Source organism: Telopea speciosissima, chromosome 8, assembly GCF_018873765.1.
Source record: "Telopea speciosissima isolate NSW1024214 ecotype Mountain lineage chromosome 8, Tspe_v1, whole genome shotgun sequence".
Classification (NCBI taxonomy): Eukaryota; Viridiplantae; Streptophyta; class Magnoliopsida; order Proteales; family Proteaceae; genus Telopea; species Telopea speciosissima.
The window spans coordinates 54,526,846-54,553,950 of NC_057923.1; the positions used below are offsets into that span (position 1 = coordinate 54,526,846).

The 27,105-nt window shown below is 37.0% G+C and overlaps 2 protein-coding genes across 4 annotated transcripts; both read right to left on the reverse strand.

Moving 5' to 3' along the window:
- Positions 1–1,595: 1,595 nt before the first annotated feature.
- Positions 1,596–20,741, reverse strand: LOC122670730 (probable serine/threonine-protein kinase PBL18). 3 transcript variants are annotated; one of them, XM_043867699.1, is made up of 6 exons: positions 6,248–6,538; positions 5,962–5,965; positions 4,624–5,293; positions 3,458–3,715; positions 2,699–2,818; positions 1,596–2,434 (listed from the first exon to the last, which is right to left on the reverse strand). In XM_043867699.1, exons 3-6 carry the CDS (start codon positions 5,278–5,280, stop codon positions 1,802–1,804), a joined length of 1,668 nt encoding a protein of 555 aa, XP_043723634.1. In that variant the 5' UTR covers positions 5,281–5,293; positions 5,962–5,965; positions 6,248–6,538; the 3' UTR covers positions 1,596–1,801. The 3 variants fall into 3 exon arrangements, with proteins under 3 accessions (XP_043723634.1, XP_043723636.1, XP_043723635.1); XM_043867701.1 differs by lacking the exons at positions 5,962–5,965; positions 6,248–6,538 and adding an exon at positions 20,730–20,741; XM_043867700.1 differs by lacking the exon at positions 5,962–5,965 and having other exon boundaries at positions 4,624–5,299.
- LOC122670733 lies at positions 18,540–25,235 on the reverse strand. The gene is made up of 2 exons (XM_043867706.1): positions 24,833–25,235; positions 18,540–18,816 (listed from the first exon to the last, which is right to left on the reverse strand). The coding sequence occupies exons 1-2, from the start codon at positions 25,139–25,141 to the stop codon at positions 18,652–18,654; spliced, it is 474 nt and encodes a 157-aa protein (XP_043723641.1). The 5' UTR covers positions 25,142–25,235; the 3' UTR covers positions 18,540–18,651.
- Positions 25,236–27,105: the final 1,870 nt, after the last annotated feature.

Consider the following 27,105-nt stretch of genomic DNA (forward strand, 5'->3'; position numbering starts at 1 on the left):
TATATCATTTTATCCTTTCACAGTCCACACAATAAATTTTGGTCAGAGGAACTCCAACACATTTTCTGACCTTAATTTCAATGTTCTGGTGGTGGCATTGCCATTGCCCATGAGACCATGACCAGATTGTCTTGATATGTGGCTGGAAAACGAAGACACTGTGGAAATCAATTATTAATAGGTTTGAATCTGATTTTTAGTCTCATCGTTGAAAACTATATATATACTTTCAAATTCACACGATTAGGTGGTCCAACTGTGCGGCATGATAATGGCTAAAGATTTCATACATGGCCGTGCAAGCATGCACGGTCGTGTACCCTCTCCCATCCTCTCACATACACGGCTTACACAGCCGTATATGAAAACTGTCCTCTATGATAATTCTAATTATTGGATAGATAATATATAGACTGATATTGCCCAGAAACTTTTCACTTTGACTGTCAGGTTCTTATTCAGTGTATCTCTGATTCTCTCAACTGTTTTCGGAGATCGTCGTTGTTGGGGCTATTCAGCTTCTTCAAACTTATTTCGAGTTTTGCTCTTTTAATTATGTTAGTAGATCTGAGAATGTTGTTGCCCATGCCATTTTCAAATGGGTCGTCTCTTTCTCTTTGGCCTTGGAAGTCCTCTTTTCCGAAAGATATTCTTGATGAGGATTAATAATTCCCCAACTGGGGGAGGGGTTTTGCATAAAAAAAAAATATATGTATGTTGTTACCTGCATTGTAGTCATTAGTTTTGTAGATAGAACCATGGTATTGAATATATTGGTATCGGTATCCATATTCGTCTTAGTAGAAATTGATAACGATAAGTATTGGTCGTACCAGGTCATATTGGACTGTTTTACCCTTATTTTTAATAAATATCTCGATAATTGATAAATTTACCCTTACTAAAAACCGTTACATTGATACAGGATCAGCTAAGCCAGTACTAGTATATGGCCGATTCAATACGGATAGAAGACCCAGAAATCTGTTAAAAGATTGGATGCCCCCCCCCCCCCCCTCCCTCCCCACCCAAAAGGCATCTTAGTAAATTTTAGCTACTTTTTTCTGCATTTTCAAAATAGACTCTTGGTCTAGAACGCATTCTTAAACCTGATTTTTTTCAATTTTCTAGCTTCTAAATGTGTTCTAAACCTAAAATCTATTCCGAGAATGATTCAACTGAACCTCATAATGTTGACAAGGATTTCTATGACAACTATAACAAATGGATTAAACACTACTGCATCACCATTGTGCAAAGATAGTGAAAACTTAATTAAATCATCTTAAACTACTAAGATAAAGGTGTTCTCTGTAACTATAAACGCGTCAAGTAAACTTAAATTAATCAAATATTTTACATTATTAACATTATAAGATCAATAGCCAAATAAAATAAGATCTGTGGTCTCTGGATTGAACACTTAGTTGATAATTTTCAATTGAAGAGGACACTTCAGAAATAATTAAACTAAAAATGATTTCTGACTCATTTCCTTATTGGAGGGTTTCTGTGATTTTATTTTTTCTTTCTAGAGTATTTGTGGAATCCCTTAACCATCCAATGCAATTGTGGAAAGCAAAAGACAGGAGACATTGGTTGAAAGTCCGAATTGGACATGTCCATTCAAAACAGCTTAAATATTTCCTTATCTACAGAGGACCATCCCTCCTAACTTTCATCTTATGTGGGGATGGAAGGTAAAAAAGAACTACATCTTTTATCTTCTATGTACCATGTTGAATCCAAAGCAAAGAAGGGGAGAAAAAAAATTAAGAAGCTATATTTGTAATATCAACAATCAAAAACCTTCAACTCCAGCTCTTCGAACCACTGATGACGCCGATTTCCGACCTTCTTGTGCAATAATCTCATCCACTGAGATTATGGATGAACATGTTGGGGGAGGAAGAGAAAGGGGCATCGAATGCCGTCCTGAAGTAGAAACAGGTGGCTGGGTTCCTGAGGGAGGTGAGGGTGAGAAACTTAATCTGGGATGAGGAGTAACAATGCCATTGAGACTTGGAGATCTTGCCATCAGCTTTCTGGTTATTGCTTCGGGTTCTTGAAGAGGAAACAAACAGGGGTACTTCATGTCTTGGATGTCTTTGAGAGCCTCGACAATGGTTCTCATGGTAGGTCTTTCTGATGGGTCCTTCTGGAGGCATTTAAGAGCAATGTCAGCCACAATCCGCGCTGCTCTAGTGGGAATGCGCCCTTTTAACTGTGAATCCATGATCAAGGGTAGTCGACAGTCGTCAGCTAAGAAAGGTCGGCTCCACTTAACTATGTTCTTTTCTCCCTTGGGGTGGCGGCTATCTAGATTCTTTCGGCCAGTAAGTAATTCAAGAAGCACAATTCCATAACTCCACACATTGCTCTTCGGCGTGAGTAGTCCTCCCTCTAAGGTCTCCACTGACATAGTAGCCAATGCCTGAGAATTCATAGATTATAAGAGAGTAAACAAACAAGAGATATCACAGGCCACAAACAACACATCAATTAACAGTCTAATCTTCCACTTATCACATAACTGAGGCAAGATTTCAATATCTTTTGGTTTTCCTTTTTCTTTGATGACAAAAGAAATAACATCTGATAAATGCTTCCTGCTATTAGAATAATTAATTCATCCATGTTCATTCACTATCATATGAGTACAGTACCCATTGTCATCATCTTCATATAAAGCACTTACCGGTGAAGTCTCTGATATTTCCACCCCTGCATTATGGCAAACACAACCATAACCTGAAAGCTTTGCACTAAAATCTTTGTCCACCTGAATATTGGCTGTCGAGAACTCATTGTACATTGCCTGCAAGTTACAACCAAAACATCTCACTGAAAGTGAAGTGATAAGAGAATCTATTTAAAAGAAGACAAAAAAAACTGAAAACAGGAAAGATGAGGCTGTCTACGCCTAGATCAGCAGATTAGTATTACTTCGATTCATGGTTCTAAAGATCATCGGAGTAGTCAAATCAGCTGATTGGTATTAGCATAAAAAAGGACGACCCAAACTATCATACCTAGTATTATCAAGCTTCTGTGTAATATTGACTTATATTTTCATTTAGATAATCCGATCCAGAACAATCCAGATTGGTTGGAAAAGAGGAAATATCATATCTAATACTTGAAAAAAGCATTGTCCTAGCCATATTTGGGAAATGGATAACTCTAGCAACAGATTTTTTCAAGAGCAACATTAACCTGAACATTAAATGACTCTGATCCGAACCATCAGTATTAAGCGGAATCACCCCAGAGAAATGTTAGAATCAAATGAACAGGCCAATTATGGACATAGAACTCCAAGGTTGAACACACTGGTGCCTTACAGATCAAAAGTAGATTTATTACCAAACAAGAATCACTCACTATAGGCAACAGTCCATAGCGATATACAATTTAATTAAGCTCTACACAATCTGAAAGGAATGCTAGAAAGTACCTGAAATGGTCCTTCTTCGTGCAAAAATGCAAGACCTTGCGCAGCACATAATGCCACTTTCATCCTGGCATTCCAGTCAATCAGTGGGCCATCAGATCTCCCGTAAAGCAACCTGTCTAAGCTTCCATGGAATAGCCTCTCATAAACCAGCATTCGTTGCTCTGAACCCTCACGCGCATGGAAACCGATCAATTTACAGAGCTGGGGATGTTGCAAAGAAGAAAGCGTATTGACCTCATGTACAAATTCTTTGAAACCCTGGAAAATCCCAAATAGGGCCAGATTATATATTAGCATCATTCGAAAAACTCAAAATACAACAGTGAGAATGCAAAGCTTTCCCCATACAAGCAATGTTAACATTAGTATTTCACCAATTAAATATGCACTACAGGCCTATCCATTCAAAGCAGCAACTATATGGATAAGTTTCACTAACATGACAAGGAAAGAAAAAGTTCAGAGAGGCTGATACTCCATGCAAGAGAAATGCTAATTGGTCTAGTAGCTGGGACCCATCAAAATTTGTGTTTATCCTTACAGGGTGATCTCCAAATCAATCAATTCAATCCATTCCTTTGATGAACTCTCAGTTGCTGACCTCAATCTGAGATTAACTTGAGGTTAACAGCCTGCCTGCCATAACTGTCCCATTTCGGTTATTAGACCATGCTTGGTGTCATATTAACTAGAGAGCAGACCTTAGCGCAACGGAAAGGTTGCTCCATTGTGATATAGTGGTCACGGGTTTGAGTCGGGAAACAGCCTCTCCGCGAAGCTAGGGTAAGGCTGCATACATTATGACCCTCCGCAGACTCCGCAGTGGTGGGAGCCTCATGCACTGGGTGAGCCCTTTTTTTTGGTGTCCTACTAACTAATTTTCACATATTTGTTCAGTATCTGAAAGTTCGGCAATAATGATAGTATCAAAACAAGGTTTCAAGGAATAGATGCATTAATAGCAACATGAGTAAAGCACACTTCGGAGAAACAAAATTTACCAAATCTGTCAGCAAAACAAAATAACTACAAAAAGCACAAGATTCTCACAACTATTACCAAAAAACAATAAATTAATTTTTTATTCAATCCTTGATGAAATGAAAAACTTCTTTCCCTAAAGGACCAACAACTTTTTTTCTTCCTCAAACAGAATTGTAAGTTACCTGAGTGGATGGAAGACGGACAACAGTTGCTTCAAGTTTCTTGACACCTGAGGAATCTTCTCCAAAAGAAGCCCTGTAAATTATGGAAGAAAGGCCTTCTGACATGCATTGCACTGGTGAGAAATATTGGCAAGCAGATGCAACCTCTTCATATGAAAAGTTACGGAGTCCCAAAGGAGGTAGAGGTAAAGGACCAGAGACAGCAAGAGGACCACTGATGTTCACTGATTTGAAGCTCCCCATATTCTTCAACAAACCAGACCCAGTACTTCGAGGCGAAGGAAGAGGCAGAGGTTGTGGGCTTGGGGCCCGTTGATCCTTTGGCAATCCACCTCGGCTCTTCAATTCTTCTTGTTCATCATACTCAAAATGTGAGAGGGCATCTCCCTCTTCCACATTTAGGCTTGAAGGAGCAGATAATGCACGGGCTCTACTATTGGTGACCCTGTTCTTAGCAGGTTGGATAGCTGTAGGTTGGATAGCTGTGGGCCTTGTCTTAAAGCTTGGAGGAGCCGACTGAAGCGCTCGACTATGGGTTTGCGGTTCAGGGAGCGTAGTGGGTGTATTCTCTTGAGGATTCACACGTTTAATGTAAATCGATTTTTCAGACTTCTTCTTCCTGCCCTTTAAGACTGGGAAACACCCCATTTTAGGCATGAAACTTCAAAAGCTATTCCTGCAAGAGGGAATGCAAAAATAAATTTACTTACTCAAATCACCCCAAAAAAATGAGATTTTGAAGAACATAGCATGCCCAAAAATGCAAAAACCTTTATAAAAAAAAGGGGAAAAAGGGAACCATCACTTTTTCAAGTGATGAATAGATAAGAATCCACAACCAGAAATTTAATCCGGCAGCCGCAGCCGGCATAGCACAGGAAGACAAATCCTTTACTTTTCTTCCAGTAAAGTAATTAAAAATGAAAAATGAACTGCTTGAATAGCAATATAATTGACCCGTAATTAGTTATGTTTACTTAAAATGTAAGACTTAAAATCATTAAAATCCTTGACTAGTCCTATATCTTCCCGTTAACAATTACAATCTTAAGAAAAATATTAAAATTTTCAGACTAAAATGATGGAAAAAAAAAAAACAAATAAATCAGTATTATTTTCAAGTAAATTCAATATTCCAAAACAAAAAGGCAGACAATACTAGCAGCACCTGCAATATCACTTCACCGAGCAATCTTAGATCATTGAACACGAATGAAAAAATAGACAAAAAAAAAACCATGAATCAGCAACCAGAACCGACATTAATAAATCATACAACTTTTTATTCCTGATTAAAACAACAAAGCCACAGAACATAAGGAACTACAACAAATGAACACTTCTCAATCCAAATTCCAAAAGAAAATACAAAGAATTAGAAGAAACAAACCAGAAACAAAGGAAGACGAAAATGAGAAACGATAATAAAACCAAAACATCAAATTACTCTTCCAATAGCTTAAACTTTTCAGTTTGAATGATTAAAAGAAACCTGCAAACTAAAACACCGATGTGGATGGGGGAGGGACAATCTGAGGTCCCTGAGATCATCAGATTCATCAGAATCAACTGAAGCTCAAAAAAGTTTCATTCTTTGTGTTCCTTAGAAGGATACGAATCTAACCTTGAACAAAGCTACAAAAACCACAAAGATATCCGTTTCCAGCAAGAGAAAGATTGATGTCGATGCTGTGAAAAGCCGATCAACAAACCAGAGAACCAAACAGGAATATAGAATTCGTTGTCTCGTCAGATCGATCAAAGTTAATGCAGAGATGAGAAGAAGCTCAAAGAGAGAGAGAAAAAAAAAGCGAAACCCTAAGAAGTCAAATGAAAGTAGAGGCGAAAGCTAGAAAAGAGAAACTAAAGTACCAGACGGATTTCAGAGAGAGAGAGAGAGATGGAGACCAGGAAGCAACAGTCAAAGCAGTTAAAATAATCAGAATTGTGTGTTTATTATATAATAAAAATAGAAATAGAAGAGATAAAAGAAGATTTTTCAAAAACAACAGAAACTGTTTTCTTGTGGGCATTTGAAACCACCCATAGATTTTAAAACCCGGTCATGTATCGAACCATAAATGAACCAATCCGGTTTTTAACCGGGCATAAGACATAAAAATTGACTGGTTTGGTTCGTTTTCCAGTTTTATACGGTCGTATGATTAGATCGAACCGGAAATGCCCGGTTCAGAACAGACCGACATGATTTTCCAATTGGGGGTAAAAATGGAATTTTGAATGAGGAGAAGGGCCAACGGATATTCTGTATGGGTTGGAATTTGGATTCTTATTGGGAGTTTTGAAGTGACAATTCAGTCAAAGGAAAGAAAATAGAAAATCTAATTAATATAAAGAAAGGAAATTTTTTTTTTTTTTTTTTTTTGGGGGAGTACGGTGGTCAAAGAAACGGATCATGATAAGTTGTTTGACTGAATCTAATCCATTAGATTTAAGGTAACGACGAAGATATCAATGGTCGGTGTGATGTTCAAAACCCCATTGTGGGGTCCACTGACATCTAACAGTTGTCGGAGGATTTTTATAATGGAAAGAATAGTGTTTGTGTGTGTGTGTGTGAGAGAGAGAGATTATTAATTGTTAATTTAAAAAAGAGGGTAATTCTTGGTGTAACAATCGATGGTTACCCTTAATAAAATATGTTTAAAGAGTAAAACTAGATTAATAATAATTGTACAATCATAAATCTCTCTTGGTAAGACTACTTTCCAATTTCGGAATCGCCCTCTTTTCCAAACATGATTTGAGGTATCGGCTTCGTTAGGGCGATGTGTACCGATTTAGCTAGTCATCGATTTTGATATTGTCGATACGGTATCAATTAAATGGTCTGAAACAGGGATAAAAGTATAAAACAATAATAATAACCCCATTTTCTAAGGAAAATCAAGGGGAAATTTGTCCAATACAATCGATATGTACCAATACTATATCAGTATTTTATCAGTTTTGTTGGTGACTGACACCTGATTCGATACCATGCACTAAAATCATGTTTCCAAATATTCTCGACAGTCAAAGACCAAAGATGCTAAACCTAGAATTGAAATCTGGCGCAATGGTTCCAATCAATTCCATTCTGATTCTGAACCGAATTGGTCAAGAATTGGCTAGATTCTTCCTAACTAACTTTGGGATGTGGATCGGGCATTCTGGCTCGATTGAAATCAGGATCAGCCACTTTAGACCAGCTAAAATCCGTCTCGGCTTCTCTGGCTTGATCAAAATCAGGTTTGGTCTCTAGTGATTTTGATCAGTAATGGATTATCTGATTTCAATCCAAATTGGAAGATTCGATTTTGATTCTTGAAATCGTGCGGTGGATTGTTTGCCCGCAACGGTAGGCCTGAATTGAACCAACCAATTGAAATCAAGACTGGTCCGATCAATTACTAAACAGGTTGGCCTGAAACATTGACCAATAAATAATCAAGCATTCCTAGTGTAAGATAATGGCTCGATGGTCATTCGATTGGGACCGATCAAATATTGTAATCAACCGTTCATAGCCCAAGTATAACACATTTAAGGATCATTCACTTTGAATGTTATTATGGACCGATAACTGACCGACCGAATAGAAATATGACCACGGCTTGGTCTACAAGGCCCGATCAGACCATACTGAACCCGAGTAACCGATTAGGATCAAATTGACACTCTAGGATATACCGAAAGTCTAAAGCCAAAGAACCGTAGGATCTTTTAAGAAGACCACTGATTCGGAATCTTTTTTGGGATTTCTATATCGGATCTGGATTGAAGATAGAGGAATCTATATCTGTTGATCGTTGTATGTCATCTTGACGGCGGAACGTGGGCCCCTCTTATTGGTTCCAACTTCCAAAAGATTCAAAAGCAGTGCTTTAAAACATTTGGGGTCGACGAAACCAACGTGGACTATGGGTCAACTCTATTGGGTTTTGATTTTGTATTATTCTCTCGTGTGGCAACATTAATACATTCAATGTATGGCCAACGTGTATATAATGCCGAAATGCAAAATCAAATTTGGTGGGCGAACTTTTGAAAAAAATCGTTGGGTAGATGCAAAGGCAAAATCATTCTCAATCATGTATAGTTTTATTTTTTGCCCATAAATCTCTATCAGGCTGCGTGGCCTCTGATTAAGCACGGCCGAATGAGACCATGCAAGTACATCAATGGGAGGTGGGTTTTTTCATTTTAGGAGGGTAAGGTGGTCATTTTATATGATCGTGTGTCCTGTGTTTGGGCATAGACTGTATGTAGCTTGGTAAAGATCGATCTTTTTCCCGAAAAAGTTCTTTGAACAGTAGGGGCAAGGTACAATAGCACCTCTCTCTCTCTCTCTCTCTCTCTCTCTCTCTCTCTCTACCTATGTGTAATAATCTCATTCGCCTTCAATATATGATACCATTTTATTGCATCTTATCAGTGTGCTCTTTATATTGCTTGCTTAGATAATCCTTTCCCTTTTTATATTTTTCCACCAAATATGATTATTGTCATATTGGTGTCACAAATATTTATGATGTTTCCAAAAGTCATATACTAGATCTTAGCCGTTCATATGGTAGATTTTTTCTATCTAAACTGTCTATTCCCACTAAGGAGTTGGGACTTGGGAGTGCATGGTAATGGCAGAACTCTAGAGCGTGGTACGCATGGATATACATAAGATGCATGCCGATATATGGGGATATTTATTGAGGGGAGAAAAAATGCAGTAAAGCTACATACCAAACGCTAATGCCTACCTGTGTTTTTTAGCTAATGGTCAGCAATGTATTGATAGTAAAAAGTAAGATAATTACAATAGAGGCAACCTTTCAAGTCTCAGAAATAGGAAACAAAATTCTAAGATTTACAGCATGATTCTATGGTGCTGTCAAAATCTGTAGTGTGGTTGGCCCAGCGCCTCCCAATTTACAGCATTTAATATGAAGCTTGGATATGCATCCCAGGTATGAGTCGCCTTTGATCTTGCAGCATGATTTGCTAGGGAATCTGCCGGAGCATTTCCTTCACTGAAACAATGTGTGATGCGCCATTGGATGGTCTGAAGGAATTTTTGTGCCTTCCACCATTCCTGTAGAAAGTTCTATGGCAGGTTTGCAGAGAGAATTGTTGTCACCACTGATGCAGAATCGCTCTCCACCCATATCCTGTTTGCATTTAACATTTGCGCTTCTTTGATTCTGCATTGAAATTAGTTCCAACGCCTTGATATGAAGCAAAAGCTCTAATCACGCCTTTCAAGTGCCTACCTGTGTCACTGTGTGCATCTGTCTCCTCTCCTATCAAATGACATATCTACTGCCCCTATTGTGGGAGGAGGGAGATAGACACTAGGAGGCACTATAGTAAGCTATGCAACTTGGCAGTGTTCTTTCTTTCTTAATTGAATTAGGTTGAAAATTTTGCTCTATGGCTAATTTAGGTTATATATATCCACTCTAAGCAATGATCAAAATGCTTATATCATATGTCCACATGGCAGAATTATTGTCTTGCATGTTAGGTTTAGTATAGTCAAAAACCTTTGTGACATTATTATTTTCCCATCTTGTAATAAACATTTTTTCTTCTCTTAAGTAATTTTTGTAAAAATGTATATCACTAGTAGAAAGATGAATTTCATATCCTAACGAAATTGGAATGACGACAAACAAATTTTTTTGGCCGGGTTTGATAGTCATCTTATTGAAATACAAAATACTAATCTCAAAGTTTATAAGATAAGAGTCCAATCACAAGTAATTCTAATTTTTCTTAGTTTTATAGTCATTTCTAATTTCTTTGAGATCGAGTTTTCTTTCACCCACAGTGAAGAAAGAATATTTTAAGGAAAGTAGTTTTCTGTTTGGGACTCTGGGCCACACTTCCTTGTGTATATCTCTCTCCTCCTCAAAACAAAGGGGTAGAGATGTCTTTTCATATGAGAGAGAAAGACAGAGACTAATGGGAGTGCTGGTGTAGATCACACTTCCGGACAGAGAATTAATCCCATATTTTAACTAATGGGTTTTGGTGGTTGAATGAGACTACTAGAATAGTACTAAGGGTATTTCAAACTTTGTACACGATACACGGTGTAGAGATAACTTTGTACACTAGGAATAGAGGGAACAATGACACCCCAATGGCTAGATTTTCTTAACATGTCATATTCATACATATATCATGTTAATGTTGTGATAAATTTAGGTTAATGGGTCATGTTGAATCATATAGAATTATGATTATCAATAGGATTCAATTTCTACCCAAAAAAAAAAAGTTTTAGATATAGAAAAATGATTAAAAAAAATTAAAATTCAAACATAATGAAAAGAAATCAAACCCATTTATTTATCGTATCGTGTCGTGTCAAATATCCATCAACCAAAACCTTGTAATTTCCGTATCGTCTTCATGTTGGATTGTGTGTATGTGCCGTGTCAGATAACTTAATTCTTGCGTAAGGAAATCCAACCAAAAAAAAAAAATAAAAATTTCTTGCGTAAAGATTCCTCATGAATAATTAGAAATGGCTTCTACCAAAAAAAAACAGACATGGCAATAAGGTGAGCTTGGTAAAAGGGAGGGTCAGAGGGTGTCAAAAGCAAACCATAATCGTTTATCGAAATCGAATCGTTTAAATTGAAATGGGCAAACTGTTTATTAAATGATTCGATTTTGATTTAAAAATCATATTGTTTAATAAACAGTTCGATAACAGTTTTATTGTTTAAACCGACAGTAAAACGCATAAACCTATTATACTTGTGAGTGAATATAATAATATAGTAATGAGAGATCGTATAATACTATAATGTATATATATAATATGTAAAATCGTGTAGGTGAGAGAGAATTATAATATGTATTACATTTTTTGATGATATAAATTATATATAATATAAATTACATAATTTATATTATTCAAATAAAAATGTGGGTGAGAGAGAGTGTGTATATAATAAAAGTGGAAGCATTCTTTGTGGGGGAGTGCAGGGACGACGTGCGTGCAGCAGCCAATGAGAGTATGCGTGCTGGCATCTTGGAGGGTGGGATTTCCATCTTTCATAGGGGAGGGTAGTTATTTCGCCCACACTGTCTGGGCGTGGCCTGCGTCCGTATCCCCCCATATAACATTTTCTCATAATATAAATTACATAATTTATAATATTCAATTACAACCCACTAAGAGAGTGACTAATGATATGAATAAAACAATTAGAAATCGTTTAAGCCGAAACTGTTTATAAACAATTTTGGTTTCACAATATTAAATCATTTAATAAATGGTTTGGTAACTTTTTTGTCTATTTTACTCTGCATCGAATTGAACCAAACTGTAAAACCATTTGTAAATCATTTAATACCCTTAGGTATAAACCTAACCTGGTCCTTTCCATGGGGGAAGAGACAAGACACAAGGCGGTCACCCCAGCGCCGTGCCCACCCTTTTCCCTATTAATGTATAGGGACATTTTTTTTTTATGAAAATAGAAAGATATATTAGCAAAACTACCAAGAGAACATGCACATAGATTTGGATATACTAGCGGATTTGGCCAGATTACCCGCTAATAATTGACAAAAAGAGTGTGGAGAGGTTCTATAATTGATATCTTGGCCTAAATAATTTATACATAACAGCTCCTTAAGTGAAGACCATGGCCAAGGCTTGGTTGATGGATATGGGAGGAAGTCTGCTATCTCTTGAGAAGCACACCAAATTTCTTTAATCTACAATCCCCGGTTCCTCGCTATCTCGAGCCCATTCTTAATACTAAGAACTTCATAAGCATATTCACAATTATATTTAGTAAAACCGGCTACACAATAGTTGAGACTCCCGTTGAGCAAGATAATGCACGACCAACCTGCATAGTTTACTTCAGGATTCTAGTTTCCTGCACAGATTAAGGCAGGGTAACTAATATAAGGGATGGAAAGAGATTGCAATGCCAAAAGATCTGGACTATCAGTCTTTACTTCAAGGTTTTGGGGTTTGGGGGGGGGGGGGGATTTTCAAAAGCTCCAACCAATGGTTTGTTTGTTCTATAATCCAATTTGGGTTAGGTTTTTCCCCTCCTATTACCACCTTATTTCGCATGTTCCAAATGAAGTAGCACATTATAATGAACACCTTGAAAAACCAGTGTAAGGAGTTCTTATCTTGAGATCGATTAACCAAAGTAGCAATGCAGTAGTTTTCCAAAGAATAACTCGTTAAACTTCAGTTCTCAGTCCCAATGGCCTCACTGCTCATATAGGGACATTGTTCTTTGAGTCTGCTAGGTATGCTAGCATTTTTGTGTGTGTCTCTCTCTCTCCTCCTCACTTGAAATGACTTCGTTGCCCTCCTATGTACGATATTATTTTATTGTACCTCATTGGTGTGCTCCCCTATGCTGCTTGTTCAGAGAATCCTCTCCCAAATATATAATATACGGGCAAGAGACTGTTACATATTATTTTATCGTACTTCATTGGTGTGCTCCCCTATGCCACTTGCTCAAAAAACCCTCTCCCAAATATATAATATACAGGCAAGAAATCGTTACATGGTCACATAGCCCCTGAATCAACATGGAGGCCAATGAGAGTGTGTGTTGAGGCATCAACATGAATGTGATTTTAGATTTCATGGGGGCAAGTAGTAATTTTGCATGCTCTTGTGTCTGGGCATCAGAGCCACACGACTAGGCAATGTTCTTTTTCCCATAATATATATTTGGAGAGTTCTTTGTGGATCGAGGAGTGTACCTCCCACGCCCAGACACAATGGGGGACGAATGACCACCCTCCCCCGAAGATGCTTCTGCGGCCCCTCTCATTGGCCCGCACACGCGCAGAGGCCACATTCCCCTAAAGTGAACGGTCTCTCTCTCTCTCTCTATATATATATTTTTTGATGAAAGTGTAATCACACAAACCACACACTAATCCCAAAAGGTTAACCGACTTTTAGGACCGTAGAATGGCGGATATACATTTACATCATACATAGGGACTGCCTAGGGCAATCAGGGCCAACTCGACCTAGTCTGGCCCAAACAAGATCATCAAGGCCAGGATGGGTTGAACTGAGTTTATTAACAAGGCTTGCCTAGGCTGAAATATCTCAACCTAATCTCTAAATTAGAGCTGGGGTTTTAAATTAACCGGTCCAACCCGGCTCAGTTCCCCCTTACCTACTACCGACAATGGATAGTTTTAGTAATAAAACCTTAGGAAACATTACCAACTTGAAATCATTATAGGACTTGCGTGTCCTCCAAGTTAAATTTATACTAAAAATTATTCACAAACGACCAAGAAGACAACCCATAGAAATAGAAAGAGATATTTGAACTTTCTAGACCAATATTTCCAAGGGTGCAGGTCACAAAGTATCGTACCATAGTAAAATTTAAAATGATATTAATTATATAGATTTACAAAGTAGTCAAAGTAAGTGGTTAGAAGAAAGTATTCAAAAAGGACAAAAAAGAGTGAGTAGTCAAAACTGATGGGCATTGAGAGGTACACATGCAATATACAATCATAGTAGTTAAATTTGGTAGGTGTACCATTATGATTGTATATGTTCATGCTAAGGTCTCCAGTGATACTCAAGAGTAGTCAAAATTGTTAGGCATTGAGAGGTACACATGCAATATACAATCATAGTAGTTAATTTAGTGTATCAAATTATTATATGTCCATGCAAGGTTATAGGTGTTAGTATCAGAAGCTGTATTAGTCTCTAGTGATATCGATATCGACACTAATACATCTGTATCGATCTAGTATCAAGCCGTTTGAATTTAGGATTGGATGAAATTTAAAAAAAAAAATTATGTACAAACCAATACGATCGATTCATATTAATATCGTATCGATATCAATATTGGTCTCTGATAATACTATATGTATGAATCGATATCCCTTATCCATGCGTTCATGATCTCTCTCTCTCTCTCTCTCTCTCTCTCTCTCAATGTATTGTTATTAGACAATTGAAATGGTATGAAGCATTCCACAATGAACACATTCTTATATTTCCATCATGCTATGATGGTTTTTCCAAGTAAAAAAAAGTGTGAGACAGTGTGAAAAAGAATGAACACATGTCTTTGGCAAAAGTAAATGATGAATGATAGGGATAAGAAAAGACATGCATAATCTAGGCCTCGTACCACATATAACTTTGAATAGAATGATTGGAGAGCAAGGATCCATGTGACCGATTCCATTTAATTGGGATGAGGCTCTGATGTTATTGTTGTTGAAATAGGGAGGGCATGGGATCGAGCCCACATAAGTACCGATTACTTATTTTGATCATAAAGACTTTATTTTAAGGTTATGTTTTTACCCCCCCAAAAAAAAAAGAAAGAAATTAAAATTATTTGAAGTGTTTTACTTGGAAAAGATTGAGAGAGAATAGGTAAAATTCTATTTATAAATAAATAATAAAAAATATATCAATGACTTGGTGAGAGAGACCGCGTAAATGATAGGGAAAATTAGGGATGTTACAATGGTATATTTTATTATGAAAGGTATTTCCATCAAGTTAAAAAGTATGCAAACAATCAAAACGAAGTATAAAGGGTGTCATGGAGAGAAGGTGAGAGATAGATAAATAGAAAGTCACAAACCGTCTAAAAATTAAATCCTAAGTTTAAAATATGCAAAATTTTAATGTTAGACCGTAGAAGGAATATTTAAAATATCTGTTTTAGATTCTAGGAGGATTTCGACTTGCAAAGAAAGGAAGTGGCTGATCTTGGAAAAATCGAGAGAGTGAGAGAGAGAAAACAAGGAGATCGTGGATAGAGGAAGTAGACTATAAAGTTTTAAGAGAGAAGAAATGTGAGAGAGAATAGGTTAAATTCTATTTTATAATTAAATAATAATGAAAATTTACGTTTACGGTCTACCATCCTTAGGGTTTTAAATAATTACGTCTATCATCTCTGGAGCTTTATCTATTTTATAAACCTCCCCTGTATTTTAAAAGATTTTTATAAATGTATTCTTATCGCTAATTGAGAACAATTAAATGATGATGTCATCACCTAAATGTTAACTAAATACCCATAATACCTTTAATGAAGGTGATCTGCTTTTACATCTTTTAGACAAAAAGATGAGTTAACAATTTTACCCTAAATTGTTTTTGCTTCAAACTCATCACTGACCATACTTTAATGTGTTTTTTATTTTTTTCTAAATTTAATATATAAAGGTGAGGCCCACCACTTCTTCTTCTTCTTCATTTTTTTCTGTTCCACCTGCCATCTTGAATTTTTATCACATGTGGATCCTTTGTCCGGTACGGTTCCTTAGTGCCTCTATAAAAATCGAGAGAGTGAGAGAGAGAAAACAAGGAGATCGTGGATAGGGGAAGTAGACTATAAAGTTTTAAGAGAGAAGAAATGTGAGAGAGAGTAGGTTAAATTCTATTTTATAATTAAATAATAATAGAAATTTACGTCTACCATTCTTGGGATTTCAAATAATTACGTCTACCATCTCTGGCATTTTATTTATTTTATAAACCTCCCTTGTATTTGGAAAGATTTTTACAAACATACTCCTACCGTTAGCTAAGAACATTTAAATGATAATGTCATCACCTAAATGTTGATTAAATACCCATAATACCCTTAATGAAGGTGCTTTGCTTTTACACCTTTTAGAAAAAAAGATGAGGTAACAATTTTACCCTAAATTGTTTTTGCTTCAAACTCATCACTGTCTCACTGACCAGTGACCATCCTTTAATGTGTTTTTTTTATTTTTTTCTTAATTTAATATAAAAAAGTGAGACCCACCACTTCTTCTTCCGCTTCATTTCTGTCTGTTACACGTGCAATTTTAAATTTTTATCATATGCGGATCTCTGTTCGGGTTCTTTAGTGCCTCTAATAAAAGGGGGTGGACCTTATTCAAGCAGCGTGTTCGATCAAAGGGTAGAATGATCATTTCAACCCCCTATGAGAGGAACCGTACAACCGTACCTATCAATGAACCTAAGGGGATAAAGGCTACTGCAACCTCCGTCCACCACCTCCACCGCTGCAACCTCTGACCACCAAAATCTACAGAGGTTGTTTCTATAGCAGATGTGACTTGGTTCTCCAACAACCCAGTTCAAAGTATTCCTTTTTGAAGCTGATTACAGGTTTATCCATTAATCTCTGCATTTGATCGACATGGGAAGTGAGCATTCTTGGTTTTCTAGCAACCCAGTTCAAAGTATTCGTTTTTTTTGAAGTTGATCACATGTTTATCCATGGAGGAGTAGGAAGAAGAGGCATGGCTGGTGGTGGTGGAACTGAAAGCGCCCATCTGAGTTCAGGGATTGGGTCTCAAATTTTCAGGGTTTCTTGGGCATCTGGTGGGAAAGATCGCCACAGTAAGGTTCTAACGGCGAAGGGGTTCAGAGACCGAAGGGTTCATCTGGGCTACGATCAGCCCAACAAAGTAGTGGAATAACTAATTAAAACCGCCGCAGATGCAATTGCTAAGCTTTCGGCATAATTTGAACCCTAATTCTCAGAACACGGTTTTCACTGAGCAACTCACCAATGGTGGAGGTGGTGGGGCTAGAGACAGGGATAACTGGCGGAGTTGGCGAGTTGCAGAGGGTGGAGATGGGAGGCGAGATCAGCAGCAGGGGTGGGGGTGGAGTTAGCAGGAAACGGGTTGGAAGAAGAAGAAGAAGAAGAAAGGGCAAAATTGTCATTTTCTTTTACAACTAACAGAATTATTACGTAGGGGTACAAAAGTATTTTTTAAAATTTCAAAGGTGATTAGATGTAATTATTTGAATCTCCAAGGATAATAGACGTAAATTTTCCTAAAAAATATATCAATGACTTGGTGAGAGAGACCACGTAAATGACAAGGAAAATTAGGAATGTTGCAATGATATATTTTATTATGAAAGGTATTTCCATCAAATTAAAAAGTATGCAAACAATCATAAAGAAGTATAAAGGGTGTCGTGGAGAGAAGGTGAGAGATAGACAAATAAAAAGCCACATAGCGTCTAGAAATTAAATCCTAAGTTTAAAATGTGTAAAATTTCAATGTTGTAGATTCTAGTAAAAAACATGTGAGGTTAGAAAGAGAAATTATTTTTATATGTAAAATTCATAAAAATTATGTGAAGAGGACTAAGAAAAATTTAGAGAGGGAGAGAGGGAGAGAGGGAGAGAAAGTTTAGGACACAAGAGGAGAGAGAGAGAAAGAGAAGGAACGTTTAGAGAAAGAAACCGTCTCTTTAATAAGTAAAATTATTTTTATAAATAAAATCGTGTGAAGGGTCAGAGAGAAACCATTTCTTTTATAGGTTAAATGCTTTGTATAAATAAAAATTCATCTGAAGGGTTAGATGAGAGGCATAACTTGGTGAAGTCAATTTATAAATAAAAATCATAAACAATCATTTAAAGTGTAGTAAAAGGAGTTTGTATCTTACCCAAAAAAAAAAAAAAGAGTTTGTATTTTTATATAATAGAATGATATAAAAATACATATCATTTTTATGATTAGTAGTTTGATTCAATAACAAAGGTAATATTTCTACGAACTTGAGTTATCAAACACATGGAAGCCTACCTCATCTTTAATTTTTAATCTTTGAATTCCAAAATACTATAGTTCAGACACGCTATCAACATATATTCGACTATTAATAAGCAATACTTCCTCAAAAAATGCAAATGGGTGAGGGAGGCACTTCTCCATGTCTATTTTTCAACCTATGATTATGCTGCAATTTAATCAATGAATCGGCCATAAAGCTTTTGAATTAATAAAGCAACTTAAAATGAACTAAAATACTCGGAAAAATAAAAAATTTACCCCACACATTCAATTCTATATAAACATATATATATATATATATATATATATATTAATAATCACACTTGAATCTATATATTAAATTCATGAATACACTTGGTTCAACAAAACTATCACATTTTAAATTAAGCTTCTAAGCTGTAAGAAGCTAGGTGTTCTCAAGTTATAATCTTAGGAATGTTCTGCTGAGCTCCCCAAGGCTTCAATTAGAAGGATTAAGAAATTGACAAGGTCACTTGATCTTACCATGTATAGAAAGAAGGGTGGCAAAAGTAAAAGGAGGAGTCCATTTAGTTTATTCCACACCATATATTGAGAAAACCTTGAAGCTACAACCTGAAATTATTAGTAAAGTGGTTTAAAAAACCGAATAAATAATTATCAAGACACTTGTTCTATGGTTTGTTTACATTACAAGACATTTGTTATATAATGCTAACAAGATAAGTGAGGGAAGAAACTAAAGCGCAATTAGAATTGATCACTAGCATGGATAAACATATAAGACACTTGTTATATATTCTACACATAACAAAGTCTCTTTGAAATAAGACTTTTACAACAGTATAGCAGATGTATTTAGCCGATTTTATATTCTCGGACGATAAAAACAACTCTTTTTATCATCCAATAATACAAAATCAACCTAGAATGCATACCAAACACAGCCCAAGTAACCCACTTGAGCACCCCATAAATGAAGTTAAAACTATTAAGAATATTGCTTGAAAAGTTATTAGATAGCAAAACAAGATAGAATAACAGTGTGAAGACATTAATCACAACCCCTCTTTGAAACTTCGCTAAGATTGTTGTTTATTCACGTAAATGAGTAAATCAATCTTTCCTATTTATGAACATGAGAATATTAATTTTCATTTACTGCAAATAAAAACGAAAAATAAATGATGAATTCATATGGTTTGAAATCACTGAACCCGGATCCTCAACTGCACAAGCGTATGGATATCTGCCACAATTAATGGACGTATGTAGGAGATATTAGAATATTGTATGAGGAAAATTAATTTCTCCTCCAATTTTAAACCTCACAAAAGTAACATCATTTATTTTTAGCATTTTAATTTTCTTTTCACAAATGAAAATGTGTGAGTGTGTGTGTGTGTGTGAGAGAGAGAGAGAGAGAGAGAGAGATCAGAAATGCGTTTCGAGATCATAAATGGCTTGAAAATATGATCGCACTTTTGCAGGTAACTCAATACTATTGTCTCTTTAAAAAAAAAAATTGTTCACAATGGATAAATCAAAAGCTACGCAAAGTCTAAAATTGAGATCCCCTCCTCATTCCTCTCTCCAACTCCATATCGTTCACGAATGCCTTCATAGAATCTCCAATCTCTTCCACGAGGTCCATGTAGATCACCCCCAATAATAATTTTTCCTCCTTGACTAAAACCTTGTATTAATCCATCCATGTGTTTCCAAAATTGGTAGTTAGTATTTTCTGTTAGGAAGAAACCCACTTCCCTCTCTGATTGAACCTGTGAGGAATCGATCAAACACAAGCAATGACAATATTTCAAATAACAAATGTAAAGAATCACAGCAACCACAACTACACAAAAGATTTTTTAAGTGGAAAACTCCTCCAATACGAAGGATAAAAACCACGGGACCGATCTCGGAGTCCATCCAAATCTTCACTATAATATTTTAGATACAAAACCTAAATCCAACTAAGTACAAAACCTATTCTCAATACTTTGAAAAAAAGGAAACAACCCCACATTCAACAACAATTAAAGCCACAAGAGGAAGTGAAGATAAAACAATAAAATCAACTCCAGCAGGTGAAGAAAAGAGAAGACCTCACCAAAAATGTGGTCTGAAACAGATTCAGATCTGTAGACCTGGAGAGCTCAAACAACGATCTTAACCGTCCAGAATGAAGAGCAAGAAGTCACGAACCTGCTGTCCAAATTTCAGCTCAATCGAACCATGGACGACATCAGATCTTCAGTTTGATCGTAACTGTGCAGAATACCTAAAACCTACGAAAATTCTGGGTTTTCTTCTCCTTTAAGGCTACTAAATTCACTCTTCTTTTCTTGTCCCTCTATACCCCAAAAAGAATGCTAGGGCAAATAGAGAAGACCAAAAAAAGGAGATGAGCAATTACCAAAAGAACCCTCACTTAAAAAAAGTTCAAAAAAGAACCCAAAATGGGCTGGACCTAAATAAACCCAACAAATCTCCCTCTCCAACCCAATGAGGGAGAAGACCACAACAATTCCTCAAAAGGAATCCATGCTGGCTAGCTGCCGACAAACCCGAAGCTTCTCCATCGGAAGTGCCTTTGTCATCATGTCTGAACCATTATCATCGGTGTGAACTTTATCCAGCTCTAACAATTTAGATTCCAAAGTCCGTCAGTATCCAATGATACCTCACATCAATGTGTTTCGACCTCACATGTAATGTGGAATTCTTAGCAAGGTGTATAGAACTTTGGTTATCACAAAATAACACATACTTTTCTTGAGTGAAACCAAGTTTCTACACGAATTTTTTCATCCAAAGCAACTCCTTACATGCCTCAGTCACTGCGATGAATTCTGCCTCTGTGGTGGATAAAGCAACACATTTCTATAGTCTTGACTGCCAAGCCACAACTCCCCCTGCAAATGTAATCAAATAGCCTGAGGCAGATTTTCTAGTATCAGTATCCCTTACCATGTCTGAATCAGTGTACCCAATAAGAATCGGCTTCTCACTTTCAAATGAAAGTCTCAAACTAAAAGTGCCTTTGAGATGCCTTAATATCCACTTCACTGCATTCCAATGCTCTCTTCCGGGATTTGACATAAAACGACTAACTGTGCCAACTGCATGAGCTATGTCTGGCCTTGTGCAAACCATTGCATACATCAAACTACCCACGACAGATGCATAAGGAGCTTTTTCCATGTCTTCCATCTCTTTATCACTAGATAGACACTGTTTGCTACTAAGGTTAAAGTGTGTGGCAAGAGAAGTGCTCACAACTTTAACTTTATCCATTTTAAACCTTTTAAGTACTTTCTCAATGTACTTCTCTTGAGACATAACTTTTTGGCCTTTCTATCACGACTGATTCTCATACCAAGAATTTGCTTAGCCGGCCCCAAGTCTTTCATAGCAAATGACTTGCTCAATTCTTACTTTAACTTCTCAATCCTCAAAGCATTCTTACCAACTATAAGCATGTCATCTACATAAAGCAACAAAATGATGTAGTCATCTTCTGAGAACTTTTTCACAAACACGCAGTGGTTAGAAATAGTCTTCTTATAGGTGTGTTCCCCCATAAAAGATTCAAACTTTTTATACCACTATCTTGGTGCTTGTTTTAAGCCATACAAGCTCTTCTTTAACGTGCAAACATAGTTCTCTTTACCTTTCTCTTTATTGGGTCAATTTAGGTCCAGCCCATTTTGGGTTCTTTTTTGAACTTTTTTTAAGTGAGGGTTCTTTTGGTAATTGTCCCTCTCTTTTTTTGGTCTTCTTTATTTGCCCTAGCATTCTTTTTTGGGGTATAGAGGGACACGAAAAGAAGAGTGAATTTAGCAGCCTTAAAGGAGAAGAAAAATCAGAATTTTCGCAGGTTTTAGGTGTTCTGCACAGTTACGATCAAACTGAAGATCTAACATCGTCCGTGGTTCGATTGAGCTGAAATTTGGACAGTAGGTTCGTGACTTCTTGTTCTTCATTCTGGACGGTTAAGATCGTTGTTTGAGCTCTCCAGGTCTGCAGGTCTGAATCTGTTTCAAACCACGTTTTTTGTGAGATCTTCTCCATTCTTCACCTGTTGGAGTTGATTTTGTTGTTTTATCTTCACTTCCTCTTGTGGCTTCTATTGTTGTTGGATGTGGGGTTGTTTCCTTTTTTTCAAAGTATTGAGAATAGGTTTTGCACCTAGTTGGATTTAGGTTTTGTACCTAAAATATTATAGTGAAGATTTGGGTGGACTCCGAGATCGGTCCCGTGGTTTTTATCCTTCGTATTGGAGGAGTTTTCCACGTAAAAAATCTTTTGTGTAATTGTGGTTGCTGTGATTCTTTACATTTGTTATTTGGAATATTGTCATTTCTTGTGTTCGATCGATTCCTCACAGGTTCAATCAGAGAGGGAAGTGGGATTCTTCCTGATACTTTCATCTAGTCTCACTTGGGGTGCGTAAGGCTAATTATATTAACAACCTCTTTCTCCAACCTTATCTCACCACCACATTATTCTTAAGGTCTTTAGCCACTACTATGCTCACTCCACTTCTATTAATTTGGTCTCCTATATAACAAAGTTTAAAGTCATCCACCAACACCTTAGCTTTTTTACCCTTCTATCTAGCCTCTTGAATACAGGTAATATTAATCATTCTTCTCCTCATGACATCTATCAACTCTAGACTCTTACTCGTTAAGGATCCACAATGTTCCAAAATGCTAATCTAATCCTATGCTTTTGGACTAGATTTGTTAAAGGAAATTTCTAACCTCTTGTATATCCATAGGAATGAGATTTTGTTAGGAAGAATTTCAACACAACATGCCAATGATAGAATATTGATTGGATGAAACCCCCCCCCCCCACCACTTCAGACCCTTGAAGTGTTGTACAGCCATCGGCGCAACAAAGTTGTAATGTGAGGTAAGAGTTGCAAAGATTTGGATGAAGAACATATGATTGCTGACTATAATACAATTAAAAGCCTAGTAGGTAAATTTCAAAATTCTTACCAACAAAGCTAACACTTGTAATTAAACTTATAAAAACATATGATGATTTATTGTATGTAAATGCTTCAAATTTGGACACCAATTATATTTTCTATATAACCAGCATCTGGCTTCTATTATGCTTTGGTTATCCTTGATGGGCTTTCCTTAACAAACTTGTCCTGATTTTGTATCCCAACATGGAAACCATTCTATGTAACACCTCGACAACAAGCTTATCATTGATATCAATTGGCTTCCTTAGCGAGCTTTTTGCCTAGTCTCTCCAACATAAACTATCAAATTTGACAGGGTTCAAACCTAAGATCAATGCTCATATGGAAGTAACCAAAAAAACCACATATCTACAAAGGGCTACTGGGATTACATGCTCACAATTGAAGAGCTACTCAACATGTATTTTACCATTCATTTGTTAAAAGTTTCCATATGTGGGCTAATTATTCACACTGTAGTTAGTGTTAAGAAAACAACGCCGAGAAATGGGATTTGCAGAAGAAATACGAAGATAAAGATAAAAACTCAAACGCACAAACACACAACACAGAGATTTTACATGATTCACCCACAAGAAAGTAGGCTACATCCACGGCCGGCGATAGAACTTGGTTTCACTACTACTCTGAAGAAATATTACAAACCCTCAAATCTCACTCATCTCTCAACGAAATAAGAAGACTTTATAAAGAAGCCCTAACCCAAGAAAGATAGAAATGCCCCTAGTAACCCAAAACAGACCATCCGGTCAGGGTCGGACCAGAACTTAACATATGTCGAAATACATATCATTTCGAAGGTCTCGATGAGCTCTACAAGACTCACAACCTTTGACCTTTGGCGGTGATGTATCCACTTTTTAAACCATCCGGACCAGTTTTGAGGCCAAAACAGCCCTCTAAAGATTTCCCATTGTACTTTCTAGACTGAGATCAAGCTTCACCAATAACAGTTAGCACACACACTGATATTTATGTCTTAAATTCATTAAAGGAAATCCATATAAAGGGAAATCTCCATCTTTGAGAACTAAAGAATATTGTCTGTGAATTCTTCAAAGATTATTGTTGGTGGGTTAAGAAGCCTAAAGTTATTAATATGAGGTTGGTCTCTTTTTTAACAACATTATTGCAATTATAGGGTATCCATCAATCTTGCACTACGGATTGGATAGGAAAGAAGCTCCAGATTCACTCTTGCATTTTGCTTGTTCACAATTATCCTCTGGCTTCAGATACTCAACACCTCTGTTTAGTATCTTACAATTGTATTTCTGATGTTCATATGATATTGGGTTAGAATTTAACATCATTTCCTTCATCATCAAGCCTTAGAATGGAAATTGACAGAAACTAGTATATAAATTAGTCACAACCATGAAGAAAAAGCCAAGTTAATTTAGAAATTACTAAGATGATACACAATAATTTGCCAGTAGGGCTTTGATTTTGAATTTCCAGATGAATCATTTTCTTAAATACCAAGTTTGAGTTGCTTCAATGTTACTGTTTTGTGATCCTTAGCTGCAGAAGGCATCAACATATAACTAAAAATGGGTTTCTTGTACCAATCTTATATAATGGATAGGACGAAACGATATACAAGCACAAGGCACATACCTGAGAAATAAACCGGCCTTGCCGTCTCCCTGGAAAACCAGATTTCGATTTCTTATTCAGAAAAGCAAGTTTCTTCATCCCAAAAGCACCAAGAAACCGGAGGAATTTTGATTTTATCGAGTTCCTTCTTCGCTTCTGCCCTGATTCAGGTTCAACTTTTGATTCGATCTTCAAGATTAGTTTCCGGAGCTTAAGATGAAAGGAGAATCTCCAATTGGGTAGAAATCTTGAGCCTCTGATCTGGAAATGGAAGTACTTGGCCTTGGCATGAACCTTGATGGTCCATTCTTGATGCTTCACCGCCTGCATTAATAGCAGGGAACGGTGACACACTGAAACCGGTGAGGTTGGAAGAGGTGTTTTGGAGGAAAAGGGAAAGAGATGGACACATTTGGCATGCAAAAGATATATATAGCCGTTAAATTTTGAAATTTGAAAAAACCTTCCCGCCTTCGAGATCATTGCCGTCCAATCATGGATCAACCCGAATTTAACATTGATGTAGGGGTATCAAAACCTACCCGACGAAACCGAATCAAAACGAACCGAAAACAATATCAGTTTATTGGATCATGTTTTGGATTGGGATTTTGTGACATTGAAAGTCCGAAACCAAACCCGATTGTACCGCAACCGATAAAACACTAAACCAAACTTAAAAACCAAATTCAAACCGATGTAACTTGATAAGAAACCAATACCAACTCGAAATTCATAAAGTACAAATTTTTTTTTTCTATTAAATATATGGGGACAGTTTTCATACACGACTATGTAAGCTGCATCTGAGAGGATGGGAGTTTCGATGTATTAAATAGGGGTGGGGGTTAATGACTTTTCCAACTCCTTGTGAGAGAGGACACGATCGTGCATGCTTGCCGACCAAATATATTTACATGATAAACCAAAACCAAAATGATAAGAGAAATCGAAACCGAACCCAAACCGATGCACCCTTATTGGAACATGTTTTGGATTCACTTATTCTCACACTGAAATTGGTGATACCAAACCAAAACCGGTCCAAACTGACAGATTGACACCCTTACATTGATGGTAGGAGGAATGGCTAATGTGTGGGAGTCAGGCTCACATTCACATATGAGAATGGCTCACAGTCGTTCAGATGGAATCCACTCCATGTGGGTCCCACAGGGTGGATTCCATCTGAACGGCTATGAGCCGTTCTCATACGTGAACGTGAACCTGGCTCGATGTATGGTGGAGCCATTCATTGACTGCTCCATCACTCACTGGATTAGTTGGGACAACATTCAGCTTTGTGTTACATTCTAATTTAATGGTTTTCATGTCCTTAGGTTATTTTTCATGATGCAAAAGATCCAGGGTCATGGGGCCATGGATGAAGATCTATGCTCCCTAGCAAGCCTAGGCAACAAGTAAGATTTTAATCTGATGGTCAATATCAGATCATGAGTATTGTTGTCCATGATTCATGATATTCTATCAATCACGGAGTAAGATTCCAAATCAGTGGTTTTCGAGTGGGTATCTCCTTGTTATGTCTATAGAATTTTTTTTTGGCAAAATTGTTATATCTATAGCATCACATGACACAGCTGTGGGAACGGCCAGAAAAAACATTCTTTCCGAATCAGGGTTTTAGTAATCGGTATTGGTATCAGTCTCTGTCAATATCGATTCAATACCGATCTAGATCGGTCTGTATCGGTTTGGATCAGCAAACTTACCATTTTTTTTTATATTTTTACCCTTGTCCTTACCAATCCATCGAGACGGGATCGACCAGGGTTCAGTATTGGTCTCCGCCAATACCGAATCCTCAAACCGTGCTCAATAGGTTAAATAGTGGGCCCGAAGCTTAGGGTAGCAGTTGTCCCCCAGGCTCACATAACCTGGCCAAGCTCAGGACAAATCATAAACGGGCTGTATTTGAACTCAGCCCATAATAAATTTTTAAACGGGCTGGGCTGAGTGGTGGCTTCTAAACCTGAACAATTTTTTAGGGAGGCTAACCTTAACTCTTCAAACTCTATAATTGGGCTGGGCTACGAAAGGTCCATTACGTAATTGCCATTTATTAATTGGCCAGATTTGGGCTGAGCTTAGGCCCATTATTACAGCTCAACCTGCCCCAACTAGGGCGGTATAGTGCAGACTGTGCAGTCTAAGGGTGTCAAACGGTCAGTTCAGTCCTGTTCCGGTCTTTTTTTTCTTTTTTCTTTGGTTCACTCCGGGTTCTAGACGAAAAGGAGCTAAATTGACCAAATCCAATCCGAAAGACCGAAACC